We start from the raw sequence: 22,539 nt of genomic DNA on the forward strand, positions 1-22,539 counted from the left end.
ATTTAAAACCCTGGTGACAAAAGGAAAAGAAAATGAAAAGGCACAACCTAGTGAAAAAAAAATTGTAGGGCCTAGTGGTGGCGCCCCCCAGTTGAGTGCATATAGTATTAAGCACAAGGAACTGAGTTTGAGTCCCTACTCCCCACCTGCGTTGGGATGTTTCACTAGCGGTGAAGTAGGTCTGTAGGTGTTTATCTTCCTCTCTCCTGCTTTGTATCTCCCCCCCCCCCTTAATTTCTCTCTGTCCTGTCAAATAAAATAGAAGGAAAAGAGACAGGGGAATGGTCACCAGAAGCAGTGGATTCATAGTGCAGGCACTGAGCCCCAGCAATAACTTTGGAGGCAAAAAGGGGAAAAAATTGCAAGATTCACATCTGACAGGAAAAAAATACCCATAAATACATGAGACTTCTTATAACTCAGCAATAAATAACCCAATTTAGAAAATAGCAAAGCGAGGCACAGCCTCCTTAGCGCAGTATGCAGTGCATCAATCTCATAATCAGAAAACAGCAAAGACTAGAGATTTTTCCAAAGAAGATATAGGAATGGCCAGTAATCAGGAGAGGTGGAATAACTGGAATCATATGTACACAGTATTTCATTACTCCTGGGCTGACTTTTTATTTCCTTTTCATTCACATAGACATCACAGCACTGGAAATTTCCCTAGTGCCATGACACTCCCATGTGATGTCAGGATTTGAACCTGCGTTGTGTGCATGACAAGGCACACTGCTTACCCATTGAGATATCTCTCCAGTCTCCAATAAGCACTTTAAAGATGACCATCATTAGGGAAATGCAAATCAAAACTACAATGCAGTAATACTTTATGCCCTCTAGGATGGCCATAATCAAAAAGCTCAATAGCAACACATGCTGAGAATGTGGCGAAGTTGGCACCTTCATACACTGCTGATGGGAATGTAGAGTGGTAACAGCCTGGAAGAATCTGGCAGCTTCTCAAAAACAAAGCAGAACTTGGACTGGGTTTGGTGTATTGCACCAAAGAAAAAGACTGGAGGTGGGAAGAGGGTTCAGGTCCTGGAACATGATGACAGAGTAGGACTTATAGGGGGTTGAATTGTTATGTGGAAAACTAAGAAATGTTAACACATGTACAAACTGCTGTATTTTACTGTTGACTAAACCATTACTCCCCCCAATAAAAATTTTTTTTAATTATGGTTTTATCATAGGACCCAGTGATTTCACTTCTTAATTTATATCTATATAAAATCATGCTTACACAAAAACTTGTGTAATGTTTATAAAACAAAAAAGTAGAAACAGTCCAAATGCCACTAATGAAGAGTTAATAAAAATGTAGGGGGTGTGCATTCGGTTGGTAGCGCAGTGAGTTAAGTGCACGTGGATCCCGGTTCAAGCCCCTGGCTCCCTACCTATAGGGGAGTCCCTTCACAGGCAATGAAGCAGGTCTACAGGTGTCTTTCTCTCCCCCTCTGTCTTCCCATCCTCTCTCTATTTCTCTGTCCTATCTAACAACGATGATATCAACAACAGTAATAACTACAACAATAATTTTTTTTAAAATGTAGGGGGTGGGAATCAGAGTGCTCTGGTAAGGGGCCTGGTGGTGGCACACCTGGTTGAGCACATACATTTTACTGTGCAAGAAGACCCTGGTGGGTCGGGTGGTATGGTGGCGCATTTGATTGAGTGCACATGTTATAATATGCAACAACCCAGGTTTGAGCCCCCATTCCCCACCTGGGGGAAAGCTTCACAAGTGGTGAAGCAGTGCTGCAGGTGTATCTCTGTCTCTATCTCCCCCCTTCCCTCTCAATTTCTGACTGTCTCTATCAAATAAATAAATATATATTTAAAAAAAAAAAAAAAAGAATGTAGTCTTAAAAAAAAAAAAAACAATGATCTTTAGGGAGTCGGGCAGTAGCGAGGCGGGTTAAGCGCAGGTGGCATGATGCACAAGGACAGTTGTAAGCATCCCAGTTTGAGCCCCTGGCTCCCCACCTGCAAGGGGGTTGCTTCACAGATGGTGAAGCAGGTCTGCAGGTGTCTGTCTTTCTCTCCCCCTCTCTGTCTTCCTCTCTCCCATTTCTCTCTGTCCTATCTAACGACATCAGTAACTACAACAGCAATAAAAAACAAAGACAACAAAAGGAAAAATGAATATAAAAAATTTTTTAATGATTTTTAGGTGAAAGGTTTTTAGAAATGTAAGGTTATATAAACTATAGCATTATGTTTATGACGTAGAATTTTTAGCTTTGTGATTGGAGTTTACTATTATTTATATTTTGTTTTCTCAAATTCTGTATATGTATTTGTGATTAAAATAATGATATGTGGGAGCTAAAAGATAGTTCGCCAGTAGGAATGTACTTACTACCATGCACAAGGCCCTGGGTTCAGGCCCCTAACCACATCATGGGAGCAACACAGGATAATTTTCATGAATCTTGAAGCAGTGCTGTGGTGTGTCTCACCTCCTCCTTTATGTCTTTGCCTGTCTTTATCTTTTGCCGACTATCTGGAGGTGACATAGTCTACCAGGAATAGTACAAAATCCCAACAAAGCATTGTGGTTGGGGAGTTGGTGCAGTAAATAAAGCATAGGACTCTTAAACATGAGATCTTGTAATCACATATGCCAGAGTGATCCTTTGGCTCTCCTCTCTTTCTCATTAATAAATAAGTTTGTTTTGTTTGTTTTGTTTTTGTCCATACTCCCAGAGGAGGAGAAATGTTAGGGGAAGATGAAGCCTGATTTCGTAAGGACCCAGAGAGAAGAGGAAAAAAGGAAAGGCTTTTGGAAGTAGTAATAGTGAGTTACAAAGCAAGAGAAGGCAGAACCATTAAAAAGGACAAAAATACAGACAGACAGTTAAAGAAATAATAGTCAACTGGTGGCTGGGCAGTAGCACAGAGGGTTAAGCACATAGTGTGAAGCTCAAGACTGGCATAAGGATCCCAGTCTGAGCTCCCAGCTCCCCACCTGCAGGGGAGTTACTTCACGAGCGGTAAGTGGGTCTGCAAGGTGTCTGTCTTTCTTTTCCCCCCTCTGACTTCCCCTCCTCTCTGTTTTTCTGTGTCTTAGCTGGCAACAATAACAAGAGCGACAAAAATGGGGAAAATGGCAGGAGCAGTGGATTCAGAGTGCAGGCACTGAGCCCCAGCAGTAGCCCTGGATGGGGGGAAATAAATAATAAATAAATAAATAAATAAATTTCTTTTCTTAAAAAGTTGTGGTTCAGGAGGTAGCACAGTGGATAGAGTGTTTAGCTCTCAAGCATGAAGTCCCGAGTTCAATCCCTGGCAGCACATGTACCAGAATGATGTCTGGTTCTTTCTTTCTCCTCCTTTCTCATGAATAAATAAATAAAATCTTAAAAAAAAAAAAATCTGGGGGAGTTGGGCAGTAGTGCAGCGGGTTAAGCACACGTGGTGTAAAGCTCAAGGGCCGGCGTAAAGATCCCAGTTCGAGCCCATGGGCTCCCCACCTGCAGGGGAGTCGCTTCACAAGCGGTGAAGCAGGTCTGCAGGTGTCTGTCTTTCTCTCCCCCTCTCTGTCTTCCCCATCTCTTTCCATTTCTCCCTATCCTATCCAACAACGACTACATCAGTAACAACAATAATAACTACACCAAGGGCAACAAAAGGGAATAAATAAATATTTAAAATAAATAAATAATATACTAAAAAAATCTGACAAATATTGAGGAATTTTTTTCTTAGTACTAGGTAGTAGGGAGCTTTAGCAATTTTTTTTTACACCTACAGACCTGCTTCACCGCTTGTGAAGTGACCCCCCAGCAGGTGGGGAGCTGGGGGCTCGAACCAGGATCCTTACGCTGGTCTTTGTGCTTTGCACCACGTGCACTTAACCCACTACAGTACTACCCTACTGCCCTACTCCCTAATTCTTTTCTTTTTTAAATAATTTTCATTTATTTACTTATTCCCTTTTGTTGCCCTTGTTGTAATTATTGATGTCATCATTGTTGGATAGGACAGATAAATGGAGAAAGGAAAGGAAGTCGGGAAGAGAAAGATAGACACCTGCAGACCTGCTTCACTACCTGTGAAGCGACTCCCTTGCAGGAGGGGAGCCAGGAGTTCGAACAGGGATCCTTATGCTGGTCCTTGCACTTTATGCTATGTGCACTTAACCCACTGCGCTACTGCCTGACTCCCACTTTAGCAATTCTTGTCCTCAATCTTCAGTTCTAAATAAAGAGGCTCCTCTTTGCGCAGTCCACATTTATTCAGGAGAGAACACTTTGTTTTTTCAGTTAGAAGAAAATATTTATTTGTAACACAAATGTATGATTTATTGATACTATCCCTAGAGTTTGTAATCTAACTTGAAACTTTCAAACTTTATTTACTGAGGAACTAATGAATCTAAAGACATTTGTATGAGTATACAAGTACATAAACAATATGCTTCTGAGGCCATGATGAAACATATCAAAGAGTTGACACTCTTTGGATTCTCTTTTGCTCTTAGAGCTATGGTAAGAAAAACTGTTAATAATGGGGGCCGGGCGGTAGCACACCAGGTTAAGCACACATAGTATGAAGCACAAGGATCCCAGATAGCACCTTCAGCTCCCTACCTGCAGAGGGGGGTCACTTCACAAGCGGTGAAGCAGGTCTGCAGGTGTCTTATCTTTCTCTCCCCCTCTCTATCTTATCCCCTCTCAACTTCTCTCTGTCCTATCCAAAATAAATAAATAAAGTTAAAAAAAAAAAGCCACAGGAGCAGTGCATTTGTAGTGCAGACACCAAGCCCCAGTGATAACCTGGAGGCAAAAAAAGAAAGACTATTAATAGAATTTCACGCCACAGTGTCTCTCTGGCTTCCATTTTCAAGATGTTTTAGTTCAAATACTTTTTTAAATATTTATTTTCTTTTTTTGCCTTTGTTGTTTTATTGTTGTAGTTATTGTTGTTATTGATGTTGTCATTGAGTTCCTTTCCCTATGATTTCTTTCTTTTTATATATTTATTTTCCTTTTTGTTGCCCTTGGTTTTTTTTATTGTTGTTGTAGTTATTGATGTCATCGTTGTTGGGTAGGACAGAGAGAAATGGAGAGAGGAGGGGAAGACAGAGAGGGGGAGAAAAGGATAGACACCTGCAGACCTGCTTCACCGCCAGTTTAGCGACTCCCCTGATGATGGGGAGCCGGGGGCTCGAACCGGGATCCTTATGCCAGTTCTTGCGCTTAGCGCCACCTGCACTTAACCCACTGCACTACTGCCCAACTCCCTGTCATTGAGTTCCTTATCTGTGTTCTAAACCTTGACTAATCGTTTTCTTCTCTTTAGAATCAGACCTGATTTATTTAGATTCCTTATCCTGCCCAGAACTCATCACATCACTTAAAAATAAAGTAGAGTAACCTCATTGAAGAAAGTTTTTGATGTTGGGGTCTTATTCATTCTCTTTCTCTGCCAGTCTAGGAAAAAAAAATTCTTGGGGTTGGGTGGTGGTGCACCCGGTTGAGTGCTCATATCACAGTGTGCAAGGACTTGGGTTTGAGTCCCCGACCCCCAACTGCATGGGGGAAAGCTTTGCAAGCGGTGAAGCAGTGGTGCTGTAGGTGTCTCTGTCTCTCTCCCTCTCTTCCTCTTTACCACCCCCTTCCCTTTTGATTTCTGGCTATGTCTATTCAAATAAAGATATTAATAACGTATATAAAAAAGAAAAAGTCTTTTTGGTTTTAGAGACAGGCAGAGAGAGATTAAACTGGCATCAAATTGGGAATTCCCTATTACAGTGTGTACATTGCTTCATAATGATTTTTCTGTCCTTTTTCAGTGTTCCACTGGCAAGCTACAATAATGGGTCCAGTAAGTATTTGTATTAATTTTAAAATAAACAGTTTATGCAGATAGCTCATTTTAATCATACTTTTTTTGTTATCAACAGAATGACAGTCCCTATCAGGGTGGAGTATTTTTCTTGACAATTCATTTCCCAACAGATTACCCCTTCAAACCACCTAAGGTAATTAGAATATAGCACTTGATTCTCTGTGTGCTTAAGATATTGATAAACCAGTTTACAAAAATTTTTCTTTTTCTGCAGGTTGCATTTACGACAAGAATTTATCATCCAAATATAAACAGTAATGGCAGCATTTGTCTTGACATTCTACGGTCACAGTGGTCTCCAGCACTAACTATTTCAAAAGGTAATGGAATGGGCATTTGTTACCTAGATAGAGCAAGTGTTTTTTCACTTGTAGATAGGGATGATGATAAATTATTGTTATTACTATCACTACTACTATTACTATTATTAATATTTAAAAAGAAAAATGCCCAATTGTCTAGTTCTCTTTGTGGAGTGTGGGGAGTTGTGAGAGGATGGACAGGAAGAATTTACTAAAGTGAGGATATACCTGTTTAAAAATAACAGAAGGGAGAGAGAAAATGGGGCAGTCTTAAGAGTGCCCCCTCCCCCTTTTAACCTTTTCAGATAGAGGGAAAGAGAGGAGAGATACCATAGTGCAGGCCCACCACATATATGATTTCCCCTTAGGTTGTTTCCTGCCATGTGGTGACCAGGCATTCAAACTTAGGTCTTTGTGCATGACAAGCTGTGCACTACACTGGCTGAGCCATCTCCCACCCCCTAATAAAAGTGTTAAAATGATAAATACTACTACTTTAAAATGAATTGTGGTTTTGTTTGTTTTGGTTTGGGGTTTTTTTGTTTTTGTTTTGTTTTGTTTTTTTTGGTATTTATTTATCTATTGGATAGAGACAGCCAGAAATTGAGAGGGAAGGGTGTGGTAGAGAGGGAGAGACATCTATAACACTTCACCACTCGCAGAGCTTTCCCCCTGCAGGCGGGGACTCAGGGCTGGAACCCTAGTCCTTGCACATTGTAACATGTGCTCAACCAGGTGCACCACCACCAACCGGCCCGAAATAAGTCATTGTTACAGATGGAAGTATGGACTTTTGGTGGTTGGGTGGTGGTTTACCGGGTTAAGAACACGTAGTAGGGGGGCTGGGCGGTTGCACAGCAGGTTAAGCACACATGGCGCAAAACGCAAGGACCTGCGTAAGGATCCTGGTTTGAGCTCCCAGCTCCCCGCCTGCATGGGGGTCGTCTCACAAAGTGGTGAAGCAAGTCTGCAGATGTCATTTCTCTCTGTCCTATCCAACAATAACAACAATGATAAAACAATAAGGGCAACAAAGGGGAAAAATACAGCCTCCAGGAGTAGTGAATTCAGACTGAGCCCCAGCAATAACCCTGCGGGGGGGGGGGGGGGCACTTCATAAGTAGTGAAGCAGATCTGCAGGTATCTTATCTTTCTCTCCCCCTCTCTATCTTCCCCTCCGCTCTCAATTTTTCTCTGTCCTATCCAATAAAACGGAAAAAATGGCTACCAGGAGCAGTGGATTCATAGTACAGGCACTGAGCCCCAGCAATAACCCTGGAGGCAAAAAGAAGAAATACTGGTTTCTTTTTTTTTAAATCTATTTCTTATTGCACAGAAACAGAGAAATTGAGGGAGGAAAGGGGCGATAGGACAAGAGAGGGAAAGATCTGCAGCACTACTTCACTCGTGAAGCTTTCCGCCTGCATGTGGGGGACAGGGGTTCAAGCCTGGGTCCTTGTGCACTCTAACATATGCACTTAACTAAATGAGCCACCACCTCTCCCTGAAATACTGATTTCTATAGCCCAGCCTGTTTTGTGCTTTAAGAGACAAAAGATGTGCAATTATAATTTTATTGTTGACTTTTAAATACTTATTGTATAAAAGAACAAGAGAAGGTAAGAAAAAGAAAGAGGACTGCAGCACCACTAAGCTCTAGTATAATGTGGTACTGGGTCTTTAACCTTTGGCCTCTTCTGCTTCAGACAAGCAAATTGGTGCTCTAGCAAACTGACTTATCCTCCCTCGTTTCATTGCTTTATACTATCTAAATAGCCCCTAGGTACTTTTAAAAAAAAAGAGGATTAGCTTAGGATCAGTTAAGTCATGCATATATGAGACCTCAGCACTGCAGGAGTGGCTGTTTATCTTTACAAACATTATGAAAAGTAGGAAAAATAATTTGTTTTAAAGATTTATTTTTTTGAGCACCAGGATGCTGCTCAACTGTAGCATACTGGCAGGACTGAGCATTGAAGCTGAGCCTTCAGGAACCTATGTTCTTTGATACACTGAGTATTTCCATGCCCTGGTTGAGTCATTTGTTGAGTTGTTTGTTTTTGTTGTTGGGTTGTTTTTTTTTTTTTAATATATATAAAAAGGAAATACTTGTTTGAGCCCCCGGCTCCCCACCTGCAAGGGAGTCGCTTCACAGGAGGTAAAGCAGGTCTGCAGGTGTCTGTCTTTTGCTCCCCCTTTCTGTCTTTCCCTCCTCTCTCAATTTCTCTCTGTCCTATCCAACATCGATGAAATCAATAACAACAATGACAACAACAATAAAAAGGACAACAAAAGGGAAAATAAATAATAAAAAAATTTTTTCAAAAAGGAAACACTGACAAAACAATAGGATAAGAGGGGTACACAACTGCACACAATTCCCACCATCAGAACTCTGTAGCCTGTCCCCTGCCCTGATAGCTTCCCTATTCTTTATCCCTCTGGGAGTATGGACCCAGGGTCATTATGGGGTGCAGAAAGTGGAAAGTCTGGCTTCTGTGATTGCTTCCCCACTGAACATGGGATTTGACAGATCGATCCATACTCCCAGCCTGTCTCTCTCTCTTTTTTTTTTTTTTTTTTTTTTTGCCTGTCTCTCTCTTTCCCTAGTGGGGAAGGGCTCTGGGGAAGAAGAGCTCCAGGACACATTGGTGGGGTTGTCTGTCCAGGGGAGTCTGGTTGGCATCATGGTAGCATCTGGTATCTGGTGGCTGAAAAGAGAGTTAACATATAAAGGCAAACAAGTTGTTAACTAATTATGGACCTGAAGGCTGGAATAGTTCAGATGAAGAGTTGGGGGAGGGGGGTTTCTCCATTTTGTAGATAGCCAGTAGGCCTATATTCCAAAGGGCCCGTGACTGTACTAGTTTTTTGTTTTTTTTTTTAATTCCCCCTGAGTCTGAAGTCTGATATGCAGGTGGATCCAAGTTATTGTCTGGGGAGATGATGTCATGGCTGGAAAAAGGACTAGAAAAGAAAGCTGGATCAGGGAAGAGAGTAGCTCCCAAATATGGGAAAGGTGTATAAATATTGTTGTGACTGTAAACCCTGTCAATTTGATCTGATCTGGGGCCCATATTCAGCTTAGGAGCCTATGTGACCTCTGCATCCCTGTAGATCTGAGCTCACATTCTGTGGTCATAAGTAGGAACGTTCCAAGCTGCCCCAATATCAGGACCCATCTTCTTCAGGTGTAGCATAGAGTATGTTGTCCAGCCTCCTTTCAGAGGATGGAACATTCCCTACCGTTATTGATCCAAGTTGAGGGCAAGGTCCTATGGGGGCCCACAAAGGGGTCTATTGTGTTGTTCCTGATGGTCTATTGTTATTTTTAAGGCTTATTTTTATGAGAGACCCCTGCTGTAGCACATGGTAGTGCCTGAGATTGAACCTGGGGCCTCCAAAACGTCATGCATTCAGCTATCTTCCCAGCCCAACAACAAAATTTTTTTTTTTTTTTTTTTTCCCTCCTCCAGGGTTATTGCTGGGCTCGGTGCCTGCACCATGAATCCACCGCTCCTGGAGGCCATTTTCCCCCCCTTTTGTTGCCCTTGTTGTAGCTTCGTTGTGGTTATTATTATTGCCCTTGTTGACGCAATTCGTTGTTGGATAAGACAGAGAGAAATGGAGAGAGGAGGGGAAGACAGAGAAGGGGAGAGAAAGATAGACACCTGCAGACCTGCTTCACCGCCTGTGAAGCGACTCCCCTGCAGGTGGGGAGCCGGGGGCTCGAACCGGGATCCTTACGCCGGTTCCTGCGCTTTGCGCCACATGCGCTTAACCCACTGCGCCACCGCCCGACCCCCACAACAAAATATTTTAATTAAGCTGTCTATATTTACATCTCAGATCAACCTTTTAATGACGTAAGACTTGAAACAAATTATCTTCTCAGCTGTGGATAAATAGGAACAATAACTATTTTTTAAAAATATTTATTTTTCCTTTTGTTGCCCTTGTTATTTTTTTACTGTTGTTGTTGTTATTGATGTCATTGTTGTTATATAGGACAGAGAAATGGAGAGAAGAGGGGAAGACAGAGAGGAGGAGAGAAAGATAGATACCTGCAGACCTGCTTCACCGCCAGTAAAGGGACTCCCCTGCAGGTGGGGAGCCGGGAGCTTGAACCGGGATCCTTACCCCGGTCCTTGTGCTTTTCTCCATATGCGCTTAACCTGCTGCACTACTGCCCAACTTCCAACAACTATTTTATTATTATAAAGGTTAAAAAGGGGGCCTGGACACTGATCAAAAACCTGTGTATGGATCCAGATTCAAGCCCCTGGCTCTCCCCCCACCACCACCACCTACAGGGGGAAAACGCTATACAAGTGGCAAAGCAGGTTTACAGGTGTCTGTCTTTCAGTCTCTCCCTCTATCTCCCCATCCTTTCTCAATTTCTCTCTGTCCTATCCAGTAAAAAGAAAAGGAGAAAAAATGCCTGTCAGGAGCACTGGATTTGTAGTGCTGGTGCCCAGCTCAGTGATAACCCTGGAGGCCAAAAATAAAAAGTAAAATGCAGGGCCGGTTGGTGGTGCACCTGGTTGAGCACACACATATTACAGTGCACCAGGTTTGAGCCCCCAGTCCCCAACTGCAGGGAGAATCCTTTGCAAGAGATGAAGCAGTGTTGCAAGTCTGTCTCACCTTCTCTGTCACCCCCTTCCCTCTCGATTTCTGGCTGTCTATTCAGTAAATAAAAAAATAAAGATAATAATAATTTAAAAAGTTGAATGCATGGAAGTCAGGCAGTACCCGAGCGGGTTAAGCGCATGTGGCACAAAACGCAAGGACCAGTGTAAGGATCCCGGTTCCAGCCCCCGGCTCCCCATCTGCAGGGAAGTCCCTTCACAGGAAGTGGAACAGGTCTACAGGTGTCTTTCTCTCCCCCTCTCTGTCTTCCCCTCTTCTCTCCATTTCTCTCTGTCTTATCTGACAACTATGACATCAGTAACTACAACAACAATGAAAAAAACAAGGGCAACAAAGGGGAAGATAAATATAAAAAGAAAAGGTAAAATGCATATAACCTGTTCCTTGTGGATACTCAACTGGAATATAAATACTCTTGCAAAAATATTGTATATTTATTGTGTTGAAATTGTTAAGACTTATGTACTTGTACTGTTGTTTTTTTCAATATGTATTCCCTTTTGTTGCCCTTGTTTTTATTGTTGTTGTTATTGATGTTGTTGTTGTTGGATAGGACAGATAAATGGAGAGAAGTGGGGAAGACAGAAAGGGAGAGAGAAAGATACACACCTGCAGACCTGCTTCACCCACCGCTTGTGAAGCAACTCCCTTGCAGGTGGGAAGCCTAGCCTGGAATCAGGATCCTTACTCTGGTCCTTGCGCTTAACCCACTGCACTACCACCGGACTACCAGTTGTTTTTTTTGTTTGTTTGTTTGTTTTTTTAAAGGAACCATTCTGAGGCATCACATTAAAATTTCTGAGGTCTGTGTTTTGGGAGGTGGTAGAGTGAATAATGCATTGTATTCTCAACCATACACTCTGGCAGCAAATGTACTAGAGTGATGTCTGGTTCTTTCTCTATTTTTCTCATGAATAAATAAATTCTTTAAAAAATAAAATAAGGGGAGTCAGGCAGTAGCGCAGCGGGTTAAGCACATGTGGCACAAAGCGCAAGGGCCAGCTGAGGATCCCAGTTTGAGTTCCCGGCTCCCCACTTGCAGGGTTGTGGCTTCACAGGCGGTGAGGCAAGTCTGCAGGTGTCTATCTTTCTCTCCCTCTTTCTGTCATCTCTCTCCATTTCTCTCTGTCTTATCTAACAACAATGACATCAATAACAGCAGTAACTACAACAACAGTAAAAAAAACAACAAAGGCAACAAAAGGGTAAATAAATATAAAAAAAACAATAACAATAAAAAACAACAAGGGCAACAAATGGGAAAATAAATATTAAAATAATAAAGTTTCGGGGGTCAGGCAGTTGCGCAGAGGGTTAAGCGCACATGGCGCAAAGTGCAAGGGCCAGCGTAAGGTACCCGGTTCGAGCTCCCTGCTCCCCACCTGCAGGTGTGAAGCAGGTCTGCAGGTGTCTTTCTCTCCCCCTTCTGTCTTCCCCTCTTCTCTCCATTTCTCTCTGTCCTATCCAACAACAACGACATCAACAACAATAACTACAGCAATAAAACAATAAGGGCAACAAAAGGGAATAAGTAAAATAAATCCTCTTATCTTTCTCATAAATAAATAAAATCTTTGAAATAAAAAAAAAAAGTGGTCCGGGAGGTAGCGCAGTGATAAAGCTTTGGACTCTCAAGCATGAGGTCCCCGGCAACACATGTGCCAGAGTGATGTCGGGTTCTTTCTCTCTCCACTTATCTTTCTCATAAATAAATAAAATCTTTTAAAATAAATAAATAAAATAAATATTAAAAAAAACATTAAAAATATAAAATTTCTGGGATCTGCACACAAACAGAAATATAAGACCACATTTTTTTTGTTGTGTTAGTTTTCCAAGTAAGTGACCCTTCTTGTAGGTGGCCTTTATCTCCCTCCCAAAACACACACCCCCCACCCCACCCCTGTGATTAAAGGACTAAACTACTTGTGAAACTGTCATTATACCTGTTCTTGTGATTTCCTGGCCTGACTGTTCTTCCTTCACCAAGTAGTAAGCAGTAGAGATATAAACCTAGCAATGGGAGCAGGAAAGATGGAATTGTATGTATCTTTGGGGATAGGAAAGTCTGAATATTTAAAATTATTTATTATTATTTTTTTATAAATTTCTTTTAATTAATTTTATTTTTGAGAGAGATGCAGAGAGAGAGACCAGAGCACTGCTCAGCTCAGGCTTATGGTGGTACGGGGGATTGAACCTAGGACTTAGGAGCCTCAGGCATGAAGAGTCTGTTAGCATAACCATTATTCTGTCTCCCCCGCCCTGAATATTTAAAATTATATTGCCCTACCTTTTCTCTTTCCCTTTCTGTACCTAGTGTTTATTTTTCAGCTATTCTGAACCATAATGGTATATTTATTTGTTTATTTTTTTATTTCTCCTTATTACATATAAGAGAGTTTTATATATGAAGTAGAGAGAGACATGTCAAAACACCACTGACACAGGCAGCATTGGGGATTGAACTGAGAACCTCAGGCATGAAAGTCCCACATTCAATACCAGTTGAGCCATCTCCTCAGACACAGAATGGTTTATACAAAGGACTACATGCTTGAGGTTCTCAGTTCAACCAAGTCCCAGGTTCAATCCCACACCCTACCATAAGCCAGAGCTAAGTGGTTCTCTGATTAAAAAGTAATAAAATTGTAGTGCCAGTTTGTTGGATTTGATTATATCCACATACCATATCAGTTGTGGTAGTCCAAGAGGTGGCAGAGTAATAAAGCATTGGACTCTCTAGCATGAGGTCCAAAGTTCAGTCTCAGACACCACATATATCAGAGAGATGTCTTTTTTTTTCTCTTTCTCCCTCTGTCTCTCTCCTCCTGTCTTTCTCATTAATAAATAAAATCTTAAAGAAAACAATTAGTTGTATTTGTGTTTTGTTTTTAAGATTTGTTAATGAGAAACATCAGATATATGTGGTGATAGGCATCAAATTCATAACATGCATGCAGTTAAGTGCTGTATAATCAGTTTTTTTTTTTTTCATAATCAGGTTTTGCGGGTCATGGTTTTGATTGATAATTCTTTTCACTTTGAGTATATATATATATGCTAGGGATCTAAGTATGCAGAAACTTTAAAAGAAGCTTTTGGAATTGAAAGTAGCTGCAAGTTATGACATTAGTGAGAATGAATGAGAAATTATATAGAGGTAGAAATTTAGTGACTTTAGAAGAGTTTGTTCAGGTTATGTTATTTTTTTAAACAAATTATCTTTTTTTTTTAAAGCAACCTTTAAAAAAAAAAAAGATTTTATTTATTATTGAGAAAAATAGGAGAGAGAAAGAGAAAGAACCAGGTATCACTCTGGTACATGTGCTGCTGGGGACTGAACTCAGGACCTCATGCTTGAGAGTCCAGTGCCTTAGCCACTGAGCCACCTCCTGGACCACAAATTATCTTTTTTTTAATATTTTATTTATTAGTGAGAAAGGAGGAGAGAGAGAAAGACCAGATATCACTCTGGTACATGTGTAGCCGGGGATTGAACTTAGGACCTCATGCTTGAGAGTCCAATGCTTTACCACTGCGCCACCTCCTGGGCCACTAAATAAGAGTTATTTTTTACAGGAAAAAAATGTAGCATGTTACAAGCCAAAATTATTTTTGAGCAGGTGGTGGCACACTGGGTTAAGCACACATAGCATGAAGTGCAGGGCACTTGCAAAGATCCTGGTTTGAGCCCCCAGCTCCACACATGCAGCAGGGTCGTCTCACAAGTACTAAGGCAAGTCTGCAGGTGTCTGTCTTTCTCCCTCTCTTATCTTCTCCTCTCTCAATTTCTCTCTGTCCTATATAAAAAAAAAAAAAATCAGAAAAAAATGGCTACAGGAGCACTGTATTCGTGGTGCAGGCACTGACACCAAGCCCCAGTGATAACTTGGGAGGCAAAAAGAAAGAACAAGATAGTTATCTCTTTAATTTCTTTTTTACAGTTGCCTTATTTAAATAATTAGAATAATAAATAAGGGAAGTTTGTAATAAATCTTGATTTGGGTAGTGTATCTAATTTTAGGCGAAGAATCATTTTTTTAAAAATACTCCCTTTTGTTGCCCTTGTTGTTTTATTGTTGTAGTTATTATTGTTGTTGTCGTTGTTGGATAGGACAGAGAGGAATGGAGAGAGGAGGGGAAGACAGAGAGGGGAGAGAAAGATAGACACCTGTAGACCTGCTTCACTGCCTGTGAAGCGACTCCCCTGCAGGTGGGGAGCTGGGGGCTCCACCCGGGATCCTTATGCCCACTCTTGTGCTTTGCGCCACGTGCACTTAACCAGCTGCACTATAGCCCGAGTCATGTGAAGAATCATCTGCACTCTATGTCAGTTTAATAGTTTGGGCAGTGGTCTGGGATGTGGTGCAATGGATAAAGCATTGGACTCTTAAGCATGAGGTCTTGAGTTTGATCCCCAGCAGCACATGTACCAAAGTTATGTCTGGTTCTTTCTCTCTCTCCTATCTTTCTCATCAATAAATAAAATCTTTAATAAAAAAAAAATAGTTTGGGCAAGTTTCTTCTCTTTGTAGTCTATACTTCTATGAACATTAAAAAATCTTTAACTCTGTTGTCATTTCTAGGAAATACATGAAATCTTTTCCTGATTGCTGATAGAATGTTCTGTGCTTGAAGAGGGCATCAGGTGATACACCTTACAATAGAAAGAAAAGATGTTTTTGTAATGCCAGAATTGAGGGCATTAGGAATTAAAGAACCAACCCCCTCCCCGCCCCCCTTGCCGCTGCCTCAATATACTTTTTTTAAAAAATAATTTTAATAGTTTAAATCGGCATTCCTACTTCATTTCAGCTTTTACTGCCAAACCTGGGAGCAGGGACTGCTTCAGTTTCTCTGCCTTCTCCTTGTCTGTGATGACCAATGTATAAAGGTACCTGCTGCACCAATTTTTTTTGTTTGTTTTTGTTTTTATTCAGAACACTGCTCAGTTCTGGCTTATGGTGGTGCTGGGGTTGAACCTCGTATCTCAAAGCCTCAGAGGCTTGAAAGTCTTTTGCATAACCTTTATGCTGTTTCCCCAGCCCTTTTTGTTTGTTTGTTTGTTTGTTTTTTACCAGAGCACTGCTCAGCTCTGGTTTATAGTGAGTGGTGCAAGGGATTGAACCTGGGACTTCAGAGCCTCAGGTTTGAGGGTCTCTTTGCATAACCATTATGCTATCTTCCCCCTACCCCCCATATACTCTTATGGCAGGAACTATTGATCGTTTTTGTTTTGTTTGTTTGTTTGTTTCAGCCATCTGAATGATAAAGAGGGGGCATGCAAGCTCCCTCTCCCCTCCTGCTCTCAGAAGCTCTTGATCTCTAGAGAATAGATTTGATAGGAAAATTAATCCTTTTCAAATTCAATTTGGCATTTTGGAAAAATGATCTTTTAAGAGTTTGCTTGCTGCAGAATATTAACATCAGAATAGGAGGATTGGAATTTATTTCTATTTTCTTATTTCTATTTACTTATTGGATTGTAGAAATAGCCAGAGTGGTCCGGGGAGGTGGCACAGTGGATAAAGCATTGGATTCTCGAACATGAGGTCCCAGGTTCAGTCCCCAGCAGCACATGTACTAGAGTGATATCTGGTTCTTTCTCTCTATCTTTCTTATTAATAAATAAAATCTTTTTAAAAAATAATACAAATAGGGAGTTGAGCGGTAGCGCAGCAGGTTAAGCACACATGGTGCAAAGCACAAGGACTGGCTTCAGGATCCAGGTTCGAGCCCCCCGGCTCCCCACCTACAGGGAAGTCTCTTCACAGGCAGTGAAGCAGGTCTGCAGGTGTCTTATCTTTCTCTCCCCCTCTCTGTCTTCCCTTCCTCTCTCCATTTCTCTCTGTCCTATCCAACTACAGCAATAAAACAACAAAAGGGAATTAATTAATTAAAGATTAAAAAGCCAGAAATTGAGGTGGTAGGGGGAGATAAAAAGGGAGAAGGGCACCTGCAGCAGTTCTTCACCATTTGTAAATCTTTCCCACCTGCAAGGGGGCTTGAAAGCAGATCCTTGTACATTGTAATGTGCTCTCAGCCAGGTGCACCACCACCCAGCCCCTGAAATTTACTTCTATATGTTAGAAGCCACTGAACCAGTATAGTTAATCTCCTTGACCCCTCCTTTGCATTCCATAAAAAATGCATAAGCTAGCCACAGATTTAGACAGGAAATTATACTATTGAGACTTGCCTGTTGTGTTCCATTTGGTGCCAAGAAAATAGCTTAGGTGAAATTTTAAAAGAATCTTATTAAAAGATCTTATTAGAAGTGTGTTATATCTCCTGGAATAACTGTGGCCAGGCCCAATTGGTGCCAAGTACTGATCTTTTGTGTTCCTAGACTTATTTTCTGAAATGTAGTAAGTGCAAAGCAGTGATTACTTAATTTCATGATTGTCATTTCTGACTAGGAGCAGTAAGTAATATGGTTGGGATTTATCCCTGAAGTAGGCTTCTAAAAGTTGAAGTTTATAATCTATGAAGTGTTAATCTGTAATTTAGAAGACGTGTTCTAGTTTTCTAGTTGTTCACTAGCTAGGGACATTAAGTACTTCACCAGCTTCGGCCAGATTCCTTTAAGGTTCTCACATAGAGAAATATTCTTTATATATATTATTTACTTATTATTGGATAGAGACAGAATTGAGAGGGGTGAGGGAGAGAGAGAAATACTTGGCCAGCACTTCTTCACCAGAATTGGAGCTTTCCCTCTGCAGGCAGGGACCAGGGGCTTAACCTGGGTCCTTGCACACTGTAATGTGTCTGCTTAACCAGGTGTGCCATGGCCTGGCCCCCAGAGAAATATTCTTAGAGTTTGTTTGTTTTGATAGAACCGAGGCTTGGAGCATGTATGGTGCTAGGAGTGAAATGTAGGACCTGCACATGCAGGTTCTTTCTGTGGCTTAGTATGGACAGCTAGTAGGTGGGCCACATTGTACTTTCCTTCCTACTTCTCCTGGAACTGTTTCACAATTATTTCTTTACTTACTTGCCACCAGGGCTATTGGCACTACTCCAGGCACATTTTTATTTAAAAAAGATGGAAACCAGATCATTGTTTAGTTGTGGCTTACTGTGGTGTGGTGTTTGGACTGAACCTGTGACCTGGAACCTCATATACACAAACCTTGTGCTCAGACACATTGAACTATCTTCCCTGACCCCTTAGATTTTCGATTGTTGAATACTAATTAGTGTCAGAATTCTCTCATGTTGGCATCTCATCTCATGGCTTCCACCTCTTGCTTTTATCCTCTGTTAATTAATTAATTAATTAATTGCTTTTTTTTCCAGTACTTTTGTCCATCTGTTCTCTGTTGTGTGATCCCAATCCAGATGATCCTTTAGTGCCTGAGATTGCTCGGATCTACAAAACAGATAGAGAAAAGTAAGTATGGCCTCCAAACTAAAATGTATCTATGTTTGGGTGGGGATGTTTGTTTCTCAAAGCTTTTTTTAAGTAAGGATTGATTATTAGGTATTTAAAATGAAGCTCTAGTATACCTACCTAATAGATTTATGTGGGGATTAAAGCAGAAATATTTGTATTGAAGAACCTTATAAGTAAATGTTGCTGATCTAAATTGTTTTTGACTCTTGACTCCTCCATATGTTGTTGTCATCAAGGCTTCACCCTTTTTGTTTGTGGGGTTTTTTTTGTTTTTGTTTTTGTTTTTGCCTCCAGGGTTATTGCTGGGGCTTGGTGTCTGCACTATGAATCCACTCTCCTGGAGGCCATTTTTTTCCATTTTGTTGCCTTTGTTGTTGTTGTTATTGCTGTGATTGATGTTGTTGGATAGGACAAAGAGAAATTGAGAGAGGAGTGGAGATGGAGATCCTATTCTGTCGGCCAGTCAGGGAGAGAGACAGACACCTGCAGACCTGCTTCACCACTTGTGAAGTGAATACCCTGCAGGTGGGGATCCAGGGGCTCAAACAAGGATCCTTACACCAGCCCATGCGCTTTGTGCCATATGCGCTTAACCCACTGCGCTACTGCCTGATCCACCAGGGCTTCACTCTTTTTAGGGAGGGTGAGATACCATAGCACTCTCGTGACATAGTACCCCATGTGGTATACTAGGAACTCAAACTAAAGTCACAGCCCTGACAAAGCCAGCATTCATTGTATTTTGTTTTTTGTCTTTTTTTTTCTCTTCTTCTTCCAGGGTTGTCACGGGCTCAGTGCCTGCACTACAAATGCACTGCTCCTGGAGGCTATTTTTTCCTTTTTGTTGCCCTTTTTATTGTTGTTGTTATCACTGTTGTTGTTAGATAGGACAGAGAACTCGAGAGAGATGGGGAAGACAGGTGGGTGAAGAGAGAAAGATAGTCACCTGCAAACCTGCTTTACTGCTTGTGAGGCATCCCCCCTACAGGTGGGGAGCCATGGGCTCGAACCAGGATCCTTACACCGGCCCTTGCGCTTCATGGTATGTGAGCTTAACCCGCTGCACCACCACCTGGCTCCCAAAGCAAACATTCTTCAAGTAAACTATCTCACTAGCCTCTAGAAAAGTGTTTTTTTGTTTTGCTTTTTGCCACCAGGGTTATTGCTGGGGCTTGGTGCCTCCAGCACAAATCCACTGCTCCCTGTTTTTTGTTTGGTTTTGTTTTTTCCCCATCCGTTTAGTCTGACCAGACAGGGAGGAATTGAAAAGGGCAGAGAAGATAGAGATACCCGTTATACTGCATCACTGTTCATGAAGCTTCCAGCCCTGCAGGTGGGGAGCCAGGGCTTGAACCCAGATCCTTAAGCCCGTCCTTGTGCTTTGCACCACGTGCTCTTAACCTGCTGCGCTACCACCCGACTCCCTAAATAGTATCTTTTTAAATAAGGTATGGGAGGGGGTTGGGCGGTAGCACAGTGGGTTGAGTGCATGTGGCGCAAAGTGCAAGGACCAGCGGAAAGATCCCGGTTCGAGCTCCTGGCTCCCCATCTGCAGGGGAGTCACTTCACAAGCGGTGAAGAAGGTCTGCAGGTATCTATCTTTCTCTCCCCCTCTCTGTCTTCCCCATCTCTCTCGATATCTCGCTGTCGTATCCAACAACAAACGACATCAACAACAACAATAATGACCACAATAAGGCTACAACAACAAGGGCAACAAATAAATAAATAAATGAGGAATGGGAGATTCTAACAGTTGACTATCGGTTAACTTTTGTTTGTGTCTAGATCTATAGATTTCTGACTGCATTCAGAATAAAATTCATGTTTTTTCTTTTTGTGCATTGATTCACAAATTTATTTGATTAGGGAAGGATATTGTTCAGTATCTGCAATAGTGGATATGAATGCCAGGTTATTGTGATGGTAATATTCACCAGAACTTTCCTGCACCCCTTTTATAGTAAAAGACTCTTTTGCTCTGATTATTTTACTACTAGAATGTTCTAGAACAATACTCATTCATTTTAGTACCAAATTGTTAAAATAGGTTCTGCCAGACTTATTATTGATAGAGAAAATCAGCTTAATCAGTATATGATTTTTAAGGATCACGAACCCTATATAATGTAGAATTACATACTTTAAAGGCCAGGTGATGGCACACCTGGCTGAGCACACATGTTAACAGTGCGCAAGGACCTGGGTTCAAGCTCCCAGTCCCCACCTGCAGGGTGAAAGCTTCACGAGTGGTGAAGCAGGGCTGCAGATGCCTCTCTGACTCTATCTCCCCTTTCCCTCTTAATTTCTGGCTTTCTCTAGCCAATCAATAAAGAAAGGTAATTAAAAAATAAAACAGAGGAAGTCGGGCGGTAGCACAGCGGGTTACTCGCAGATGGTGCAAAGCGCAAGGACCGACATAAGGATCCTGATTCAAGCCCCTGGGTCAACACCTGCAAGGGATTTGCTTCACAAGTGGTGAAGCAGGTCTGCGGGTGTCTATCTTTCTCTCCCCGTTTTCTCCTCCTCTCCATTTCTCTCTGTCCTATCCAACAAGGGCAACAAAAGGGAATAAATATTTAAAATAAAATAAATAAATAAATAAATAAATAAAACAATACTAAAAAAAGAATTACATACTTTCAGCTAAGGGTATGCTAAAATGCTAAAATTTTTAGCAGAATTTTGTTAGTTATAGGGCATTGTTTTTAAATTTTATAGCTTTCCCCTACTATCATTGAATAAATAAATGCTTGTTAGAAAGCTAGTTTTTCTTAAACGTACTGCAAGGTTTTTCAAGTTACTAGGTGAGATGATGATTGAATTGTTGCTTAATGACTTCTCACCTTTGTTAAGCCAAGCTTCTCTTTGTGTGTACAGGTACAACAGAATAGCTCGGGAATGGACTCAGAAGTATGCGATGTAATTAAAGAAATTATTGGATAACCTCTACAAATAAAGATAGGGGAACTCTGAAAGAGAAAGTCCTTTTGATTTCCATTTGACTGCTTTCTATGAGCCCACGCCTCATCTTCCCCTGTGCACATGTTTACCTGATACAGCAGTGCTGCGTGTTGTACATACTTGGAACAACAAACTAGAAATACTGTACTTCTGTACCAACATTGCCTCCTAGCAGAGAAGTGTGTGTGTGACAAGCCAGTTCTCCAAGCCTAACCTAGGTGTGAGACTAAAAGCTTTCCTTATTGACTTAAATTTGGATAACGCAAGGTGAGGGGTGGTGGGTATGGTGTGTGCTTGGATGGGGAAGAAAAGCTCCACTGACCTGTAGGAGATTGTTTTTTTAAGTGGAATTCTTTTAAACTCAACAGTTATGAGAAACAAGGTGAAGAACGTGAAGCTGTATTCATTTTACTCAAAGGACCTGCATCTTAGGTGAAAGTTATAACCAACCAGATTAAAGTCTACCCACATCCTGTATTTTAAGGTCTAAGTTAAATGGTCGACATTTAAATGGATTGAAGCTATTAGTACATAAAGTGTGGTGGGCTTTGTTCCCAAGTCTTTTACATCTCTCTACCCTTCAACTTTCATCCTTTCAGCCCCTCTTTCTTCCATATTCTTTGGTTTGTATGTGGTTCCTCAGTTAACACATAGCTAATAGCTCTTATTTTTTTTATGTTTTTAACTGCTTAGGTCTATCTGGATGTAAGGGTGAAAAACTCATTTGATGGAAATACTTGTGTATATTTAAAGACCCAATTGCTCTTCTGGAGCTTGTACGTTCAAGAATGATTAATCTGTGTAATAAACTGATTATTACAGTCATTACATATAATTTCGTGTGAATAGGCTTTTTTGATTTTAAGGACTTTGTCTAGCTAAGATTAGTGGTAGATTTTCCCTCACCCTTGAAGTGTTTTCTTTTATACTGGTTGAATTTGAAAATCATGAAATAATTCCAGTTTACATAATAAAAAAGATATATTGAAAAATAATTTTACTGAACAAGATAAGGGCATAAATTTAAAAACACCTCCATGAAACCTATATGTGCAGTATTCCAGGAACATGACTGTTAAACTAAACATAGACATTTATTTTATTAATGAAACTAAGCTGCATTTCACCAAAACGTTGTGACATTTGGTACATAGGACATAAAACACAAAAAGGCATTGATATTTGGTAAGTTAAGCTTCTGTGATTGTGATTGTAAGAGCAACATTGACCAAACCTAGGAAACATGAGCACAATCTTGTATTGGAGAGTCTACATAATTACTTTGCACTAACATTTGCAGGATGTTCATTCAATTTTAAATTGTACTGTATGTGGCTTTTTGAAGTCTTACCT

General features: G+C 41.0%; 2 protein-coding genes across 3 annotated transcripts in view; one reads left to right on the forward strand and one right to left on the reverse strand.

Annotated features, from left to right (window-relative positions):
• The window catches only part of UBE2D2 (ubiquitin conjugating enzyme E2 D2), a 53,561-nt gene extending 31,540 nt beyond the window's left edge, over positions 1 to 22,021 (forward strand). The window contains exons 3-7 of the mRNA XM_060179226.1: positions 5,810 to 5,841; positions 5,921 to 5,998; positions 6,080 to 6,185; positions 18,126 to 18,219; positions 21,103 to 22,021. Coding sequence (XP_060035209.1) covers positions 5,810 to 5,841; positions 5,921 to 5,998; positions 6,080 to 6,185; positions 18,126 to 18,219; positions 21,103 to 21,148 — 356 coding nt within the window. The 3' untranslated portion in view covers positions 21,149 to 22,021. The remainder of the gene's footprint in view (positions 1 to 5,809; positions 5,842 to 5,920; positions 5,999 to 6,079; positions 6,186 to 18,125; positions 18,220 to 21,102) is intronic.
• The window catches only part of PFDN1 (prefoldin subunit 1), a 964,801-nt gene that overhangs the window by 76,568 nt on the left and 865,694 nt on the right, over positions 1 to 22,539 (reverse strand). The gene's annotated exons all lie outside the window — the stretch shown is intronic.

Source organism: Erinaceus europaeus, chromosome 2 (genome assembly GCF_950295315.1).
Source record: "Erinaceus europaeus chromosome 2, mEriEur2.1, whole genome shotgun sequence".
In the NCBI taxonomy this organism is placed as follows: domain Eukaryota; kingdom Metazoa; phylum Chordata; class Mammalia; order Eulipotyphla; family Erinaceidae; genus Erinaceus; species Erinaceus europaeus.